Source organism: Macrobrachium nipponense, chromosome 17 (assembly GCF_015104395.2).
Source record: "Macrobrachium nipponense isolate FS-2020 chromosome 17, ASM1510439v2, whole genome shotgun sequence".
NCBI classification, from domain to species: Eukaryota; Metazoa; Arthropoda; class Malacostraca; order Decapoda; family Palaemonidae; genus Macrobrachium; species Macrobrachium nipponense.
In genome coordinates, this window is record NC_087210.1 from 57,235,505 (window position 1) to 57,254,635 (window position 19,131).

Here is a 19,131-nt window from a genome sequence, read left to right on the forward strand (position 1 = left end):
ACCGACACAAAGAAGTGTAGCTTTGTCTTCTACTAAAGAAAGAGGGTCATGAGCATTGTCTTTCATACCAAGTCTTTCAGATAAGTAATTTCCTATCAAAGATGATCACAATGACCATCATTTCATTTAGGTTATTTCAACCATGAGCCAGTGTAACTTGCTAACATGCTTTAATAATGTATTGTAAAAGTTAACAAAGATTACCATCAATGTGAAGGCACCATGGTAGCTAGGTAAAGTTCCAAAGAAGTTTAATCACTGTTTAACAATATGTTCTGTATACTTTCTGCTTAAATACGCATATGGTCTCTACCTTCCCCATACTCTTTCTCTAAGGTTTTCTGGGCTTTCCTGGTAATCTTTCTACTACATACTGTTCTTTTTGCTTCCTTATCACATGCCTAAGTCATCTGACTCTTTGAGACGGTCTTTTTGTAAGCCTCTGCTCACCAAACCTCTTTGCAACATCATCATTTATACTCTCTTCCCTGCACAATTAATGCCATGAATCTAAGCTTGCAGTAGTCAAACCTCTTCAAAATCTCTTCCATTCTTATATAAAAAAAACCTATGTATTTGCATCATAATTTTTTTCTATGTGAACTAATGGGAGACTTTTATACCAGTGGTCTAGCAATCCAACACTTCCTTCATACTATTTTCTTTAAAAATTTTCAATACCTGTTTCACAGTCCATTATGCCCTCAAGGTAACAGAAATGTTCTATGTCTTCTTGAAGCCTGTCCTACCACTATATCGTGCTTCACCTCTCTCTTCACCTGTTTGTCATAAGAGATTTTGGGCATCAAATCCCCTTATTCAACCTAAACTTTCAGTTCACCCCTAAACCTATCACACACCATCCACTCTACTAACAATTATTTTCAATTGCTTCCTTAACAATCTTAATAAGCTTTGATTACTGCATACAGTGTATTAACTTTCAGTCCTCTTCTCTATACCACTCTTTCATATTTTAAAAATTTCTATGACTTGTTACTTTTATTCTTATTATTATTGTATTAGTCTTGACATTGTGAATTTTATTTAATGACAAGTTACCTTACATACTCGCCTATCATGTGACTTTTGAAGCCCTAATTTTAGAGCTAATTTTAAGGGGGTCGCATCTTACATGAGATATAAAATTCAAGAATGTAATAATCATATATTAGTATCATATGATAAAATACAAACATAATAGATATGCATCTTTTCCATGGATATTTTAAAAAGTTTTGTTTTACTTCACTGCATCCAATATTATATGTATTTTCATATATTACTATTTGTATGTAATTTATTATAAAATACAAACATAGCAATCAATGTTTTGTTTTGGAAATCAGCTGAGGGCGATTGCAAAGTAAGTTTGTTTTGCTGTGTTAAACTCAAATCAGAGCGCTTTCTTGCCTCTAGTTAGCGCAAATGAATCTCAAGATACTATGTTTATATGAGACAAGGTTATTTTACGTTATACAAAGTGTTTTCAAGTGGAAATATCACTTGAAAACGTTTGTGAACAAAATTTAGTTATTTTTTTCGTTAGTAGATGGCACTGAGGGCATGTTTATTGCGTAAACAAAAATCAACATTCCGTTCGATATTTTCATTTTATCTCATCAGAATCTTTTATTGGAGTGAAAACAGTAAAATGTGTTTTTTTCATGCCCAGTAGTTTTGATTAAAACATGTTTCTCTCAAATTTTGTTTACGGTCGAGTTTGATGGTACTATACCGAAGTTTGCGAAAGTTTAATCTATGCTGCCGATGCACGATAACAGTCGTTAGCGTATCAACATTCTTTTCTTAACTTCAGCTAAAACTTACAGATTAAATTTAGCACTATATGCCCTTGCCAATCTTTTATCCATAGCGAGTATGGCTATAATACTATTTGTATATACCTTGATAATACCGTAAAAAACAAAGTATGTACAAATAAATTGGAAGGAGAAGACAGTAATACAGATGATGTAGTGGGGGTATACATAATCAATTGCAACAATTGTGGAGACAGATATGTGGGGGAATCAAGAAGGGGAATAAGGACTAGAATCCAAGAACATAGAAGGGCAATACAACTTAATTCTCAGGGGAGTGCTATAGCTAGGCATTGTTGGGAAAATGACCATACGATGGCTTTCAAAAACAGTAGGCTTATATACAAAAGCAACAAAATTAGTCACAGGAGGGTAGTAGAAGGTGCACTCATCAGAGAGATTAAAGTAATAGAAGAAAACAAAGGTTTTACCTCAGAAGATCCCATAAGCCGAGCTTTGATACCAAAAGAAACTAAGATTGACCCTGCTGACCTGGAGATTAGGTTTCCTGCCCAACAGACTTCTGGTGACCATACCCTTACCTCAAGGATTAATCCCATTGACCATCAGCTCAGGATATCAGAGGGACAAGAGGGGATTGGCAACTCTCAAGGAAACCAGAACAGCCATCACATAAATGACAGCACAACGAGAAGAAGTTCCAGAAGACTGCTGGGCCTTGACCCAGGCTAACATCCCAAACATCTCTTGAAAATGGGCCACAGATAGGGCCTGAAAGTACTCGAATGTGTAGTCAAACTAAATGTAAATACTTAGAAGTAAACAAGTTACAAAGTGATTTTGTGGGTTTCTTTTTCAATATACATAATACTATTATCGTGCATCAGCAACAAGGATATAACTCCAGTAAACTTATGCCATCAAACACAACCGTAGATAAAATTGAGAGAAACTGATTTTAATCAAAACTTCAGGTCTTGAAAGAACACATTTTACTGTTGTTTTCACGCCGATAAAAGATAAGTAACGTAACGGCAAAGTTTGTACTACGATGAAATGAAGTGAAAATAGCGAACGGAATCACATAATATTTTTACACAATAAACATGCCCACAACACAATCTGTTAACGAAAAAAATACTTTAGTTCACGAGACGTCTTAAATTCATATTTTGACTTAAAAACAGGTCGTATAATGACAAATTACCTTTTCTCATATAAGTAGAGTATCTAGATATTTGCTAACTAGAAGAAAGGCAATTCTCTCCAAAATGAGTTAAATACGGAGAAATAGACTCGTATTCACCATCAGCTGATTTCCAAACCAAAACATTGACGGTTTTGTTAGTATTTTATGATACAATAAAATGAGAACACATACAATATTATTGGATACTGTAATGTATAATTTTTTAAAAGAATCAGAAAAGATTCATATTTATTGTGTATTTATTTTGTAAATATACGTAGCCATCAGCAGCCTGACATCGCTCAATTAGGTATGCCGATGTCGGTCTGAATCTGATTCGCATTTCGTGTCCATTTTTTTTTTTTTATACTGATATGTCATAATCAGAATGCATTGAAACTCCAAAATTTGCTTTTATTGATAAATTATTAAATTATATCGTATATGTAGTATACAGCATATACTGAAGGCTAGACTACTGTATTCGTATATATACAATATATGTACCACAATATCATCATCATCGTATAGGCGAGGGTAACTTGTTAAATGTTTTTCAATTTCTCTTTGTACTGAATCATCATAAGCCAATGTGCATTGAACCTAGAGAATTAGCTGAAATTAATAATTAGTATGCTGTGTAGTGTAGGCTAGGCTACCCTACATGTAAAGATGGTACTGATTACCCTAGTGTAGGCTACGCTAGTATAATATTCTTACAGTAAATTAACATGGGTCAACTTACGTCAAAATCTATTTATGACTGGTTGTTCGTAACCAATTGAGGTAGTAAATCAACTACTACCTGTAATGTAAACATATATCAGTAAATATTCTCATTAATGTCATTTGTAACGTAATTCTTTTACTATCGTGCGTAGCCATTTTCCAAACAAGTATATCATTACTACCGATACTTTCTGCATTCTCTTTTACTTTTTTAAACTTAACTAGAAGATGGGATAGATAAAGAGATGGAGGAAAAGGGGTTATTCTAACAAAGAAATGGAATAGATAAAGAGGAGGAAAAGAGGTTAGCCTATTGTTAAATTTTGGTCTCGTAAATTTAACTCGCATGATACGTGAGATACGTGATAAAATCATTTTTTGAGGGTGAAAATTTGGGGGTCGCATGATATGCAAGATCACGTGTTATGTGAGTATATACGGTAAATAAGAGACCTAAGAATCTGAAGGTTGTTTATTTGGTAATCCTTCCTAATTCTATGTGGCCTCAGTTGAGGTGAAACTTGTATCCAGTTTGCAAATATCCCTACTTATTGATATGGAACTATCCCTTCATTGCAGCAGGAAGGGTCATCCCATTTCCACCCTCAATAACCAGCTCATACATCTGTTGTCGTCCAACTGACCAAAATGTGTCAGGTACCTGCTTCTTCCAGTGCAGATCCAGGTTGCACGGCTTGGTAGCTATTGAACTTAATCTTCAAGATTTGCCCTAACTCCATTCTTGCTGACAGGCTCCATGAAACAGGCTCTGTAACTGGGTTCAGGCTGGCAGAATTACCGCTAGCCAAGTGTGCTGTAAAAGTTTAGCCATCTGTGTCATGGAAACTTTCATTAAAGTATGTAGATTTGTAACTTGCATGAAAACGCTTCCTTGTGCTAGATTAATCAAAACATCCAACTAATACATCTTAATCAAAATGAATATCTAAATACCATTACTTAAATCATCCTCAGTCACTTCAAAATGATGGTTTTTATGATAAAATTAATTATTTGGATACTTAACTGCTGTTAAACTTAGCTTATATCTTAACACCATTGGGTGCGATCAGCATACAAAATTAAAATAATATTGCTTGGCTTACACACTAGGGTTGTCTCTGTAATCACCTGTTTCCCACCAGGTGGCACTAGAATGTTTATATTCTTGTCAGAATTTTTCATGACCACTCACTAAGATGTGGGTAGGCTGGGTGGGTTTCCACTTCAACAGTAGGTAAGTGTCCAAATAATTAATTTCATCATGAAAATTATCATTATTTGAAATGAATCTTACCTACATACTGTTAAAATTAATTGACTACTACACTGAATGAGGATTTGTGGGTTAGTGCAGCCAGAGGAACAATGTTCAGCCAAGCAAACTAAAAGCTTGTTAATAACGGGGGGAAAAAAAGCTTCGCAATATTCTTGCCTGTTCTGCTATCCTTACTAGCAAGTACTGTCTCCAGACAGAAACCACTACAGGGTGTAAAGCCCTCAAAGCGAGACTTGTCAGAGGACTCTTACAGGGAAAAAGGGACTCTGTCTCATAGAGTACTGGTGACTCCTGTGCCTGAGTCGAAAGCCCATAACCGAACCAACAGTCCAAAACTAAAGACAACTAACACATTCATATATGAAGGGTCACTCCTATACACCAATGTGTACCTTCATTCTCCCAAAATTCAATACTAATGGGATTTCCAAACAACTAATAAGATAGAAAGCAAGGTTACCATCATAGTATTTGGTTCAGGAGAAAACGTCCCGATAAGAGTAAGGGCTTTACAACTCATGGTAAATTTGAAAATTTTGCAAATGTGAGTCAACAAAAATTACATCTCCCCTGAGCTGCATGACATCCTTCTCTAGCTAAAGATATGCTTATATATGGAAGCCATGAGGATTATTTCAAAAACGATAAAAGCTCAGAAATCAACTTTGTGCGCATTGACTAAAGATTTCTTGGACATAGGAGTATTTGGTCTCCTATCACCACAGATAAATAACTCCTCTTCTAATAGGTTTATATCTGTCCAAGTATGTAAACACTTCAGAGTTCTAACTGGACATAAGACTACTTACTACCTTGCCTACCATAGCAGTTGAATTATGCACTGTCACAAATCTGGGAAGGGCTGTAACTTATAATCTTTTCTCTAAGCAATGACAAAAAAGACAGAGGTTGCCACATGAACAACACCCACAAACAAGAAAAGGCTTGAAGCTTACTAATAAAAACCCCTTACCTTGACATAAAACAGCCACTTCAGCATGGCCTACCAAAGCAGTTACATAAGGTACAGTTACAAATCTGAAAAGGTCTTTCATTTCTATATCTTTTCTTCTAACAAGGACAGAAAAGAAAGGTTGCCACTAGAACAAAGCCCATGTACAAGAAAGGGCTTGAAGCTCACTAACTTTCTTTGCCACAGCAAGAGATACAAGAAAGGTGACTACATCTAAATTTCAATGTAAACCATGATAAGAAGACTGAAATTTCCAGCACAAAAGATAGAAAACCTCTTTAAACATTAAATTCTGAGCAATATTCTAGTCGGCATGATGTAGAACTGAATGCATTGTGAAGTAGTATCCTTTGATTACTGACAGAAAACTGCTTTGCGTTCCTGAGATACTGGCAGGACTTAATCAGCTATCTAGTGAATGGGTGCTAGATATCACACTGGACAAGCACCGAGATCAATAAACTGACCATTGTTATTGCATTGGGACCAATGAAGTCATTCAATGCTGAAATGGAAATTGACACTAAAAGTTTGAAAGGTGTAACAGGAGGAAAACCTCACAGTTCCACTATCAAACTACTGCTAGGAAAAGGTGGAGTCAGATGGAAGAAAGAGAATAAGAAAGGAGGTACAGTAAACTAAAGGGGTTGCAGCTGGGGCTAAGGCATGCTGCAAAGAAGCTGAAGTAATGCCTACAGTGCACTGCATGAGATGCACCAATGGCAATACCTCCGGCTACAGGGGACCACTGTTGTCGATACAGAAATTGAACAGTGGAGGGCCTTCTAGATTTGAGGATTGCTAGTAATGCCCTTAGCTCTAACAGACAATGACAATCCCCACGCTGTTTGATGGAGCATGTAGAGGTTTGATGGAATCCTCTTAAATAAGAATGTCTGAGAAGGTCTTTCCTGAATGGAAGAATGAGGAACATCTACCACCAGGAAAGAAAATTAGGGAACCATTACCTTTGGGTCCACCAACAAGCTATCAAAATCTTCCTATTTGAGTATTTCGTCAAAACAGCCAACAGAGGAAAAGAATAAAGGTCTAGATTCGACCATTCTGAAGGAAGGTATCAACAGCCATCCCTGAGGATCCTGGAATGGAGGGCAGTAAATTGGGAAAGTAGTGTTTTGGGTAGTGCGAACAGATTAGTTTTTGGGTCTCCCCAGAGGTTCTGGCAAACCTGAGGAAGAGGAGACTATCTGACTGAAGACCTTGCCCTTTCAGCTGAGTTGGTCTTCAATACCAATGTTTTTCCCTAGGACAAAATGAGGTAAAGGAATGATGTTGCTGAGTTCTGTCCAAAGGAAAAGGAATTTTCTTTGCTAGCCTGAATAAATCTCTTCTCATCTTATGTAAGAATTGAGAGGTCGAATAGTCGGGAAAGACTGCAATCGTATTGTCTCTTACTAGATATTCTGCTTGTGTAAGACCATTCCAAACTACCAAAAGCTGTAGGTTGTATATCTTTCAACTCCATGACATTAAATATTTCTCAGAATGACCCCCAATCTGCCTCAGAGACATCTGAGGACAACATAAAGGTTCTTGAGGTCTACAGGCCAACAAACTGTCAACGTTAACTCTCAGCCTCTAGCATCTTCTGATACTTTACAAAATTTTCACCCTCTCAGATGACTCATTATCTTCACATCAAGAAAACCATACTCCTGCCCCAACAGCTAGGCTTACATTGGCTAAGTGGTCATTCTGTAAAACCAAAACATTCAGTTTCCACAAACTGTCCTATATAGCCTAATGCTTTCATCTCTGCATGTTATAGAGGACATAATGCAAAAAACCGAAAAAAAAGCACAATACCAAACATGAGAAAATTAGCCAAAAATCATCAAAATTACTACTAACGCCAATTCACACTATCTGCATAAGGACACGGCATGAAGAATTCTGACAAGGACGTAAACATTCCAACGCCACCTGGTGGGAAACAGGTGATTACAGACAGTCCTAGCAGGTTAGCCAAGCAGAATTTTTTTTATTTTGTATGCTGATTGCATTTAAATGTCGCGAAGATATAAGCTAATTTTAACAATAGGTAAGATTCATTCCAAACACTAGGTTAAATCTCATAAAAATTACTCACCAATTGGAAGGTAAACATCAAGCATCTCCTTTGATACATGGCCTCTTACAAGTGCTAAATAGTATTTATCAACACGCTTATGAACAAAGCACTTGGTAATAGCTCCAGCAGCTTTCTTATGAACCGAAATGCACATCAGCCCACTGGTAGCGTAATCTAAACGATGAGCAAACATAAATTCATGACCAAGCCTTGGGTTAGCTAAGTCAGGAAAAATACGCCGCAACTGAGTTTGTACAGTTACCTGTAAATTAATTCAGCAATCATACAAAAAATCTAAATATGTATAGTACTCTATATAACATTGTTTGTAAAGCTCTGAAGTTACGGATGTGGAAAATACACCCATGGTTACAAACCAAGAATTGTACTAAAAGGATACTGTATTATCTAAATTGCAAATTCTATACAGTATATAAAAAACTAAGATCCTTGCAAACTGTTGAGAATTGTATCCAAAACATAAGTAAAAGGCTTTAAAATAAAATACTATTAAAAGTACTGTTAAAATTCTTTGAGAAGTTGGAAAATAAAATATAAAGTTGTTCAATATAATGTCCAAAGTCAGAGCTAATTTTTGCAAACAGTTTAACATACAGTCCACAGACTCAGCAGGAGTTTTAAAACATTACAAACTTGAACATAATTTTCATATTCTTCACAAAAAAATATTCATATCAACAGCTTGATTATCAGAAAGTCTTCAAAGATATCTTTGCAAACAGCTCAATGTACTGCCCAAAATATGGAAAATTATTTTACAAAATATTATCTTTTCATATCATTCAATATGTACTTGATCTTGAAACTTCATCAAATATCAAGACCATTGTTGAAAACAGGCACTGACTGCACTACAAATCTACCAACTCTTACCTCATCCTCTGGTGAATCGCTATTGATTAAAACATCATATCGTTTATTAATCAAAATGTAGTTTGGACTTTGGTACATCACCTGTTGAGAAAAGATGGGATGGCTTACATGTTCCATTTCATGAAATTACTCTAAAAATTATCCTATCCCTTACAATTCTGCAAAATCAAATACTACACATGTTTACAGGTCCACTTGAAATTTTAAAATTATAATAAAGCAAAGACAATGAATGAATGGCAAGAAATAATCTTGCATGCATAGTACTCTAGTACTTTAAACCCTATTTGATTATGAAAATTAACCTTTTTTTTCAACTATAGCTCACTACATTTACAGCATGTATTCAATTAGAATGGCAATAACATTACCTTACTTACTGATCTTACATATAAACATTTACTTTAGAAAGGTAATAAAAAAAACTAGTAAAAAAGCAAAGTAATGTACTGTAATAAAGAAAATTTTCAAAATAAGCAAAACATTACCCAAAGTGTTGTACTGTAATTACAAACATTTTCCTAACATGATTTTCACAATCATTAAATACTGCACAACTGTATATTATAATCTTTGCTTTTGTAAAAAATATTTGAACCTTAATTTTGTTTGTTAAAATTATATTTTCTTATAATAAAATTAAATTACACCAGCAATACTTTAGCCTCGCAAGGCAAACCCTAAATTCAAAATATCGTGTTAATGCTTCCATTGCACAAAGGTGACAAGCCCCACCCACTGCATGAGTCTACTGGTAACAACAATAAGCCAGCCGGCTTGTTTTGATTTGCCGTTATCTCCATAAGAAGGGAGGAGGGAGGGCTCAGATTCTGTAATTACTTGAAACTTAATTTTATAATAAAAATATCACTCTCATATAAGTAACTTAACACGTAATTACTTTAGCTGAATCCCACATTGAAAGGGGGGTGGGATGAATGGTCATATTCTATTCCAAAACATTAAAAGTGTTCAAAATAGAAAGGATGGCTAGCGTTAAAACAATGCTTGTCATTTACTTACCTGGTACAAGAACTACTGCAGGTAAATGCTGCCTGTGTTTGGTGCTCATCTTAGCCTGTGATTGCTGACAAGACGTATATGTATCAAAAAGTGGTCTTGCCCTGGGTGCAGTACCAATAAATTGAACAACCAGACAACACTGTCAACTAGATATATGTACACCGACCACAAAACCACTACTCATCTATAAAGACTGGTGGGCACTCCAGGTACAAGGTACCCCCAGACTCCCCAAAACCCGACACCATATGTCAAGGCAAGGAAACAGAAAAGAGAAAGAATCTCTCCTGTTTCTTTCTCCAATACCATGCCAGTCACTGATAATGGCCCAAGGGTACTGCAATTTTCAACCAGCTCCAACTTTATTTAAAGTACTAATGAGATGCAAAGATCAATTTGCACCTCCAAAAGGTCGACTGGGAATGGCAGAAAGGGATAAATTACACTTAAAGGCAAGAGAGGTAGTGACTGCTCAGACTTCATGCGCTTTCATGTTGAATGCCAGCAAGGTGTCTTCCTAGATCTGAGAATGCACCTCAGAGGTTAGGTCTCTCTAAGAAATTTGACAGGGCGTTCTTTGAAAGAGGGCGAGAAGGATTCTTGGCAAAGCACCAAAGATTACAAGAAGGTTCTCTGCTTTTCATGGTACCTTGTATAGAATACCTTAGGCTCTGACTGGGCAAAGAACGCCTTCCTCTTCCTCCGGGCTTAGGATTTCCAATGAACTCTTAATATGGAAGGAGTAAGGCCAGTGGTTGGATGGATCCTCATCCTTGGCTAGGAACCCCAGAGTGAAAGAGCACACTGCATCCCCTTGGGAGAAGCCTACCCTTTTGTTAATAGCTTGCGATTCACTTACACGCTTGGCAGCTGCCAAAGCTATGAGAAACTGTCTTCCGAGCAAGGTTCTTGAGGGAAGCAGAACAGAGGTGTGAAACGTGGGCCCGTGAGCCACCTTAGCACGACATCTAGGTTCCACAAAACCAACTCAGTCTTCTGCTTTGAAGTGTTGAATGATTTGATGAGGTCATTAATATCTTGGTTTGAAGACAAGTCCATACTTCTGTGCTTAAAAACTGATGTAAGCATCGTTTGGTAACCTTTAGAGGCAACAGATAGAGGAGGGAGTCCACTGTTTGAGTCAAAGATGTCTAATTAGAGCAAGACATTATGTCTAAGGCACCATCGATGGAAAAATGACAATTTGTCGAAAATTGCATTTTTCCTAACTATACAAACCTGAGGTCCTTTAACAATAGGAAGTAGCTAGCGGCAGCTGGAACGGTCGTAAGCTTCGAACAAGGGGAGAACGGTAGTTAACTGCTTGTCCGACAGTCGCGCGCCGCGCGACTGGGAGGTAAACAAATCACTTTTGCTTTTGGCCCATGCAAAATACGCAGAGTGAGGGGTGGCATGAGGAGGGACTATATGTAAAGGACCTCAGGTTTGTATAGTTAGGAAAAATGCAATTTTCGACAAATTGTCATTTGTTCCGATACGTAATACAAACCATCGGTCCTTTAACAATAGGAAGACTCACTTCTTGGTGGGAGGAATCTGAGTCTTTTGATGAACAGACTGGTGTTCGTCCATCCCTGGAATGCCTCCCTGGTCGTAAGAGCGAGGGAGGGATCCAAGCCTCTGTCCGATTGATCGGGGTGTGCACCGCAGGATCAATGGTCAGACCTCTGGGCCGAGTACTAAGAGAGAGGCAAGCGTATCTCTTCGTACCAGCAAGCAAGAACTTGTTCCCGTTTGCAAGAGGCAACAAAAAGTATGGGTTGTCTCAAGCTGGCATCCACTTCCTCCCCCTTGGTTGGAGGAAGTGGTGGATATAACCTCCTATCCCTAGATGAAGGGAATAGGATTGGGCTCTGTTGAGTTCTCACCTTGCATCTTGTCCTAATCCAGCAGGGTGACGACCGTGTCCCTCTAACCACAGGTAGAGGGGAAGAAAAAGATGGGAAGAGGAGCCAGTCACACTCTCATTCACTCATCCATTCTTACGGTCACACCAGGACTCGATGCTGTTCAGCCTGCGAGGGTCTGGTTCGCTACACAACGTGTTGAGCAGCCACCACGGGTCCCAAGGAAAAAGATCCAAGGACCTGTGGGCAATATCCCGAAGGGTATAAGAAGGAAGGGCATGTGGTCTGGTTGGACCAGACCCCTGCCTTCAGTACCTGCGCCACGGAGAAGTTCTTGCGGACAAGGCAGCATCTCCTTCGCATCGAAGGCGGTGAAGTCCATTAGGGAGGGGATTGTGAACGACTCGAACCAATCGTCAGGGACCGAAGGGTTCTGAGTCTTCGCTACGAAGTTCGGTACGAAATCGAGCGTCACGGATCCCCATCCCCTGGATGCTTGACTTCGCAGGAGAAGTCATGCAGTTCCTCAGAGGAAAAGAAGGAAATAGTCGCATGACCTATTCCTCTTCTCTACTTCGGTGATGTCCAGTACCCATACTGGTCTGTCCGTTTGCCACGAGTCTCTCGCATCCTCCTATCCCCATGCAGCGAAGTTCTCGGTAGTGGATAGGACACCGACACTCCATGGTGGGTGTCAATGGTATGGGTACTGTGACAAGCTATTAAAACGAAGTAATGATTGCTGTGTAACAACCGAACTAAGTCAACAGCGTAGTTCGTAACTGACTCGTGCGCTCTGACAGCTGCCGACTGACTGCGTTCGGTAGGAGGCAAGTTGTCAAAAGCATCCGAGTAAGTCACGTGACCTTCGCCTTAAAAGGGTTATGCCGAGAGACCAAACAAATAATGTATTTGTTTGTCACCAATGCCGGACAGCGAGGTGATGATTCTCTTAAGGCATGTGCCCAACAGGCGAAAGTCAATTGCCTTCTAGAAGACCGAGGTCCCTGAAGGCAAAACATCTCATGGTTGTTGAATCTCAGCTAAGGGAGAAACAACACTATGTACCGTTGAAGACGAAGGTAGATATTGAATGCAACCTACGTCTTCACAGACGAATCGAGAGAAGGATTCTCAAGATTCATAACCTGTGCTTACAAATGACTGAAAACGCTAACCGCATATTTCATTGCTGTCCGGTGAGAAGTCGTAGTTGCAATGAAAGCGGGGCGTTCTTCAGTAATGAAAACACAGGGGAAAACCGCCTGAAGAACTGCTTCTCATGGGCTGAACATTTAGAAGTAGAGCTGTCAGGTCGGAGAGTAGGCGATGTCTTCTGACAGATCTCGTAATTCGGGTTGAACAATGAACAATTGTACACCTACGAATACGAGATATTTTGAAGACAAACTCAGATGTCTGCAAAATCATTCGCATTATCGCAGTGCGATGCAGCGGGAGACTTGTACAGACTTCTGTTACCGTGCGGTAAACAGAAAGATGAAAGAGTCCAAGAGATATCTCTATTGAAAATTCTCGCAATGTCGAAGGCGATGGACTCTAGCGTCACAGCAGTAATGGTCCTTCATTATTGCGAGAATCCCCATTAATCAGAGACCTAAGTCCATGATTGTTGGGCAGAGATACGGTTCGGTAGTCAATCAAACCAGGGGAGAGAGAGACATAACTGACCGTGCATCTCGGAGGCCCAGCTGATACTGAGCTGCTGTCAGGCAGTTCAATACGCAGTAGTTGAGCCTGAGCTCTCGCCGACTCGTCATCCTGAGTTGCCATGTAATCCATTATTCCATGAAGGAATGCGTTCGGCTAGAACTACCGAGCATAAAAGATATGCTCGAGCAATTATATTTAGGCGAAACGAATTTCGGTAAATATAAAAGTTGAAATGGTGTTGTCGTGACAAAACCATAAGTATATAAAATTGAAACTGAAAACTCCTGGGAGGTTGCAGGCAACCCCGAGTTGCAGTTCAATTAGAATACTTCTCTTCTAAGTCGCAATCCGTAGATAAACTAGGATATGCGCTACCCTCGGACAATTCAACTGCTTAGTAGAATCATGTCGCGAGGTTAATATACGTAGTATATTTGTAGGATTCTGAACAACGATCTCCATCCTAAATTCTTTCCTTCAAGAAAACAAAATAAGGATTGGAGATCGACCACCTTCGATCTCTATCAAAGAGTGAAGGAGAAGTCTTCCTCGAAGGAAAGCTTCAATGGTGAACAGAATACTAAGACGATAGTTCAAGCCAAACTGGATATTCCCGTCCGATCTTCTCTATTCCAGGTTGGTCGCCTACTGTAAGATAGTTTCTTTCATCAGCAGTCTTCTTCCCAATGCTAGAAATTCCAGGAATTCGAGCATAGGCGAGGTTCCCGATTATCATGTAACATCGGGGGGATTCTCGTCTCGCTCACTTTAGACCGTGGTCTCGCCTAAGTGTTGGAGATCGTAAAAAACTCGAACACTCTGAATGCGCTAGAAATTCCTTAGAATTCTAAGCAGTCTGCGAAACCCCCACCGAATTCGTCAAACGATATCGGCTGGTGGTCCTCTCGATTCCCGTAGAAATCGAGAATGGGGCAGGATCCCTCCTCAACGACCGGGGGCTTACGTCAGGTAGGACCCGAAGGTCCCCCGTAGCGCAGTCCCGAACGTGGGATCCTACAGAGAAATCTCTGTAGGATCCCTCCCTTTCCCTCGTAGCCGTAAGGAGAGAGAATGGTGGAGGAATTGGATACTCGCTCGCCTTCCCAGTGGAACTAGCAGTTGGAGAAGAATAGGAGCAGCCATCGCCTTGCGGCGATGGTCTCTCAGAGTCTGGGAAAACGTATCGTCAGGGAGAAAACGTTTTCCCCCGCGGAGGGTTACGAACTCTCACTGTAGGTAAGGGTCTGCCGCCACTGTGAACGTCGTCTGGGTGGGGCTGATCGACACCTGACGGGGGAGAGCCGATACCGTCCTCCGACTCATTCCAGTCCTCGTCGAGGTCGAAACCATCTCAGGAGGAACCGAAGAGTATTTAAATACGGTGTCCGAAGACACGTAGAAAAAAAACGCCGCTGTCGCAGTAGAGGAGGTGGAAGTAGCTTGATTGACCGGCCAGAAACTGAGCGAGCCTTCTTGTCCGGAGACGAGAGCTCTGGTTCGAGACAGAATCGGCAAGCTCCGATCGCGGCAGACCCACCAGTCCGGTTTGGGTTCCCTCTCGGGCCCCAAAACGACTCGAGCAGAGACGGGGGCTTCTGATGGCGGGAGCGGCAATCCTTCCGCAAGGTCATTTTATGCTGACGAATCAGCTTAATGACTTCTGTAATCTCCTCTGTATCCCGGGAGTAACCGCGTCTTGCGGCCGTAGGACCGGTCCAGTCCTTCCAACAAGAACAGATCCCGAGATACTCCCTCCTTCCGAAGGAGGAAAAAGCGGCAGACCCCTGGACGGTCGCCTCCAGTTACTTGCACGTATGTCCTGGTCGGGTACCTAGAACCGTGCCTGGTCCATACGGCGTCATAGCGGGATCGCGAGCGGCGCACCTCTCGCGATCACTCATAGGTACCTCGCTCCTCCCGGTGTAGCCCGAGGAGGTTGAAGGTACAGGAGAGGCAGACCTGACGCCCCCCCCCTAGCTCGCTGGCAGGACCAGCGTGCTTGGAGGGCTGCTGCTGATCGTCAACCCGCGGTGGCGATCGAGCAGCAGGCCTAGCCTTGCCGCTCGCCTGGGGCGAGAGGCTCGGCTGAGAACGTCGACGCTGATCTCTAGCGTCAGGCGAGCTGTTGCTGTTACCATCTTCGCCCGGTCCCGATGGGAGCGGCGTCAGGTGACCTGCTAGGTTCGCTGTCGCGGTGAGACCGGCGAGCGTCCTCTCGGCGCGTCGAGCAAAATAAACGGCGCGTCGAGCCGCTGGTACCAGCCGTGGCTGGTACCGACGGCCGCGGGGACCCCTTCCTCGCCTCAACTCGTGGCTGGTCAGCGACCGTCACGTCAACCCGAGCAGCCAGCTGGTCGCTGCGAGAGCGTCCACTGGCCTGACGAGCGTCGTCTGCACGACTCTCGCCAGTCTTCTGCTCCGCGCTTCGGTCTTGACGGCGAGCGAGCTCGGGCGTCAAGACTTTGGCTGGACGGTCTCCCGAGGAGACCGTCCACTCGGTACTTCTCGCTAACGAGAAGCCGAAGCGGATCCTGGTTTAGCGGCAGAACCGCTAGAAACCAGGCGAGGAAGTGCCAGCCGAAGCTGGTACTCCTCTGGGTGGTCCCCGTCTTCTTCTCCTTGGTAGAAGAAAAAGACGGGCCCTGTTCCCGAGGGAGCAGGAGGACCAGCAGAAGAGCTCCCCGAATCGCCGGAGCGAGACGGGCCCTTAGAAGGTCCCGAAGGAGCCTTCTTAGGGGGGAAAACCGGGTTACCAGCTGGTCGCTGCAAGAGCGGCCGCTGGCCTGGCAAGAGTCACCCTGAGCGTCTCTCACCAGCCTTCTGCTCCGTGCCGCGTCTTTGGCGCCGAGCGAACTCTGGCGCCGAAACTTGGCTGCACGGTCTCCCGAGGGAGAAACGTACACTCGGGATCTCTCGCGACGAGAGACCGAGCCGGAACCTGGCGTAGCGGCATCGCCGCTAGCACCAGGCGAGGAAGTACCAGAGCTAACCGATACTCCTCTGGTCCCCGTCTATCTCTTCCTTGCGGAAGGGGAGACGGGCCCCGCTCCCGAAGGAGCAGGAGGACCAGCAGAAGGACCCCCCGTCCCACCGAGGTGGGACGGGCCCTTAGAAGTTCCCGAAGGAGACTTCTTAGGGGGGGGAAGGCAGCCTTCTTCTTCTTCGGCTATGGGCCTTAGAAGTCGAAGGGGAAGAGGCAGCAGCAGACGATGAAGACGAAGATGACAGCTTCCTCTTCTCCTCTTCCTCGTCAGCTCACGCCAGGACAGTCGTCAGGTCCTCCATCCAGGCCGGAGCCGGGGCTTATTGCCGAAGCAACACGGCCCGACTGCACCTGTCCGGAAGGACCTGGGGACTGGGGAAGACACACCGTGGGCAGGACCAGCATGCGACAGGCACAGGAACAGGAGCGACAGGAACAGCAACCAGCTCAGGAGCGGCAGGAACAGCGGCAGCGGTAGACCCAGAAGGGACAGCCCAAGCAACAGCGGGAATCACCATCAGCGGCAGGTACGGCAGGCCCAGCGATCGCCTCGTAGAATCATCGGCAGCCAGCGGAACTGGGTCCTGGCGCCCGGTCCCGGGGCGAGCTGCTGGAACAGGGAAGTCTGGGGCAGGCAACACGAAGAAAAAACAGGCGGCGGCGGCAACCCCACCTCGGTACGGCTGCGGCCCTAGTAGCGGCAGACGGCGTCATCGACACAGCATGGGGAGTGTAGACCAGGAGGGGGGGGAGCAGCATAAGCGGCCGTGGTAGTAGTGGAGACCGCCCCAGACCTCGCTAGACGCTGCAGCAGCCCGTGGATGCTAGGCACGCCCTGCCTCCGCGGTGGTCCATACCTGTCCAAGGTCGTCTCCCACGGATGTAGCACCTGCGGTAACATAGATAGATTAGTAAGAGGGGTTCCCTCACGCACGGGGGAAGACATGCCCCACCCCGAACGCAAGGAAGACCCCAAATACAAAATACAACGAAAAAGCTGAGCGGGGGGCAGGAAGGAAGACGAAGAATCGGATACCAAGGGAGTCGCGGAGAAGCGCCTTTCCGACGACTTCCTGGCAGACCTTCGCTTCCCTACCCCCGCACAGCAGTGAAAAGTAATTGAAAATGAAACAGAATACCGCCCTGCGTTCAAATTCATAGAACTAAAGGGGAAAGAAACCCTTCAAATCCCGGGTAAGAAACGGACTTGATCAATAAATGATGCTTATCAAAAATATATGAAAATGAAAACAGAAACTTGAAAGGGGCGATTCAATTTTAACATTAAAAAACGTTAAGATCAATTCCCGGGTAAGAACGGAAAAATTCTTGATCCAAATTAAATTTCTGATGCTAAATCATAAAAATAAATAATATGAAAAATGAAAACCAGAATACTGCAACTTGCGATCCATTTTTCACATAAAAAAAAATCGGTTAAGGGATCAATTCCCCGGGTAAGAAACGATTGATCCAAATTAAATTTCCTGAAAATATAAATGAAAAATGAAAAAAGAAATAAAAGCAATTGGCCGAATGGACTTTCATTGCATTCTATTAAATACAAAAATTTAAAAGGCTCGTGCGAAAGCGCACACTCTCGGTAACGAACGCACAGGGCAAAACATATAATGAAAAGAGTACTTACATTTTTCAATTACACACTTTCGCCCACAATACATGACTCGGTGCGAGCGCGCCCGCCCTCGGCACCGAGGCATAATTCAAGGGTTCAATTCATGAAAAGAGAGGAAATCGCCGCATCTACGGCGATAACTCCATGTTGGTTCATAATTAAGTAATGAAAATGAAAACAGTGTACTTACAGTTTCATTTCAAGTCAAACAAACCATTAGTAGAAAAACACAATATAAACAAAGCATACGACGATGAAGCGGGGCAGAGAGCGATGACGAACACGTCTTCACACCCGCGGCCGAAAGCAAAAGTGATTTGTTTACCTCCCAGTCGCGCGGCGCGCGACTGTCGGACAAGCAGTTAACTACCGTTCTCCCCTTGTTCGAAGCTTACGACCGTTCCAGCTGCCGCTAGCTACTTCCTATTGTTAAAGGACGATGGTTTGTATTACGTATCGGAACAACTATCCATTTTAATTGGTAGGCATCACAAGAAGATTGTCATCTGCACTTTGCAATAGGTTCCCTAGCTGCTCCTAAAACCCTTACGCTCTGACAAGTTTCCTGACAGTATGAAGCCTGTCAGAGCAAGAGTGGACAACCTTTGGTGGTACTTATCTCTTGAAGTAAGGTTATTTGAGTAGGCACTGTTTTTGAGGAAGCACCCTCAGGAAGTCTTAAACAAAGGATGTAGAAGGTTCGGGAACCATCTTTCGTCAGATCAGAGCTACAAGGGTCATCATGATGTTGAGGTGCAACATGAACTTGTTCAGCACTTCACTCACCATGCTGAAAAGAGGAAAGGCATACAGGTCCAGGCCCAGCCAGTTGTGGAGCATGGAGTCTGTTGCCCATGCCAGGGGATCCGGGCCTGGAGAGTAGAAGAGAGGAAGACAGATGTTTCTTTAGGTGGCAAACAGGTCTACAGTCGGTTTGCCCAACAGTCTCCAAAGGTCGACACAGACCATGTGATCTAGGTTCCAGTCGGTGGGAAGGACCTGCCTCC

The 19,131-nt window shown here is 42.8% G+C and overlaps 1 protein-coding gene across 1 annotated transcript in view; it reads right to left on the reverse strand.

The window, feature by feature from the left end:
* LOC135196251 (RNA pseudouridylate synthase domain-containing protein 1-like) overlaps positions 1–19,131 on the reverse strand; it is a 44,582-nt gene that overhangs the window by 8,000 nt on the left and 17,451 nt on the right. The window contains exons 3-4 of the mRNA XM_064222936.1: positions 8,941–9,021; positions 8,065–8,308 (exon numbers count right to left, since the gene is read on the reverse strand). Coding sequence (XP_064079006.1) covers positions 8,065–8,308; positions 8,941–9,021 — 325 coding nt within the window. The remainder of the gene's footprint in view (positions 1–8,064; positions 8,309–8,940; positions 9,022–19,131) is intronic.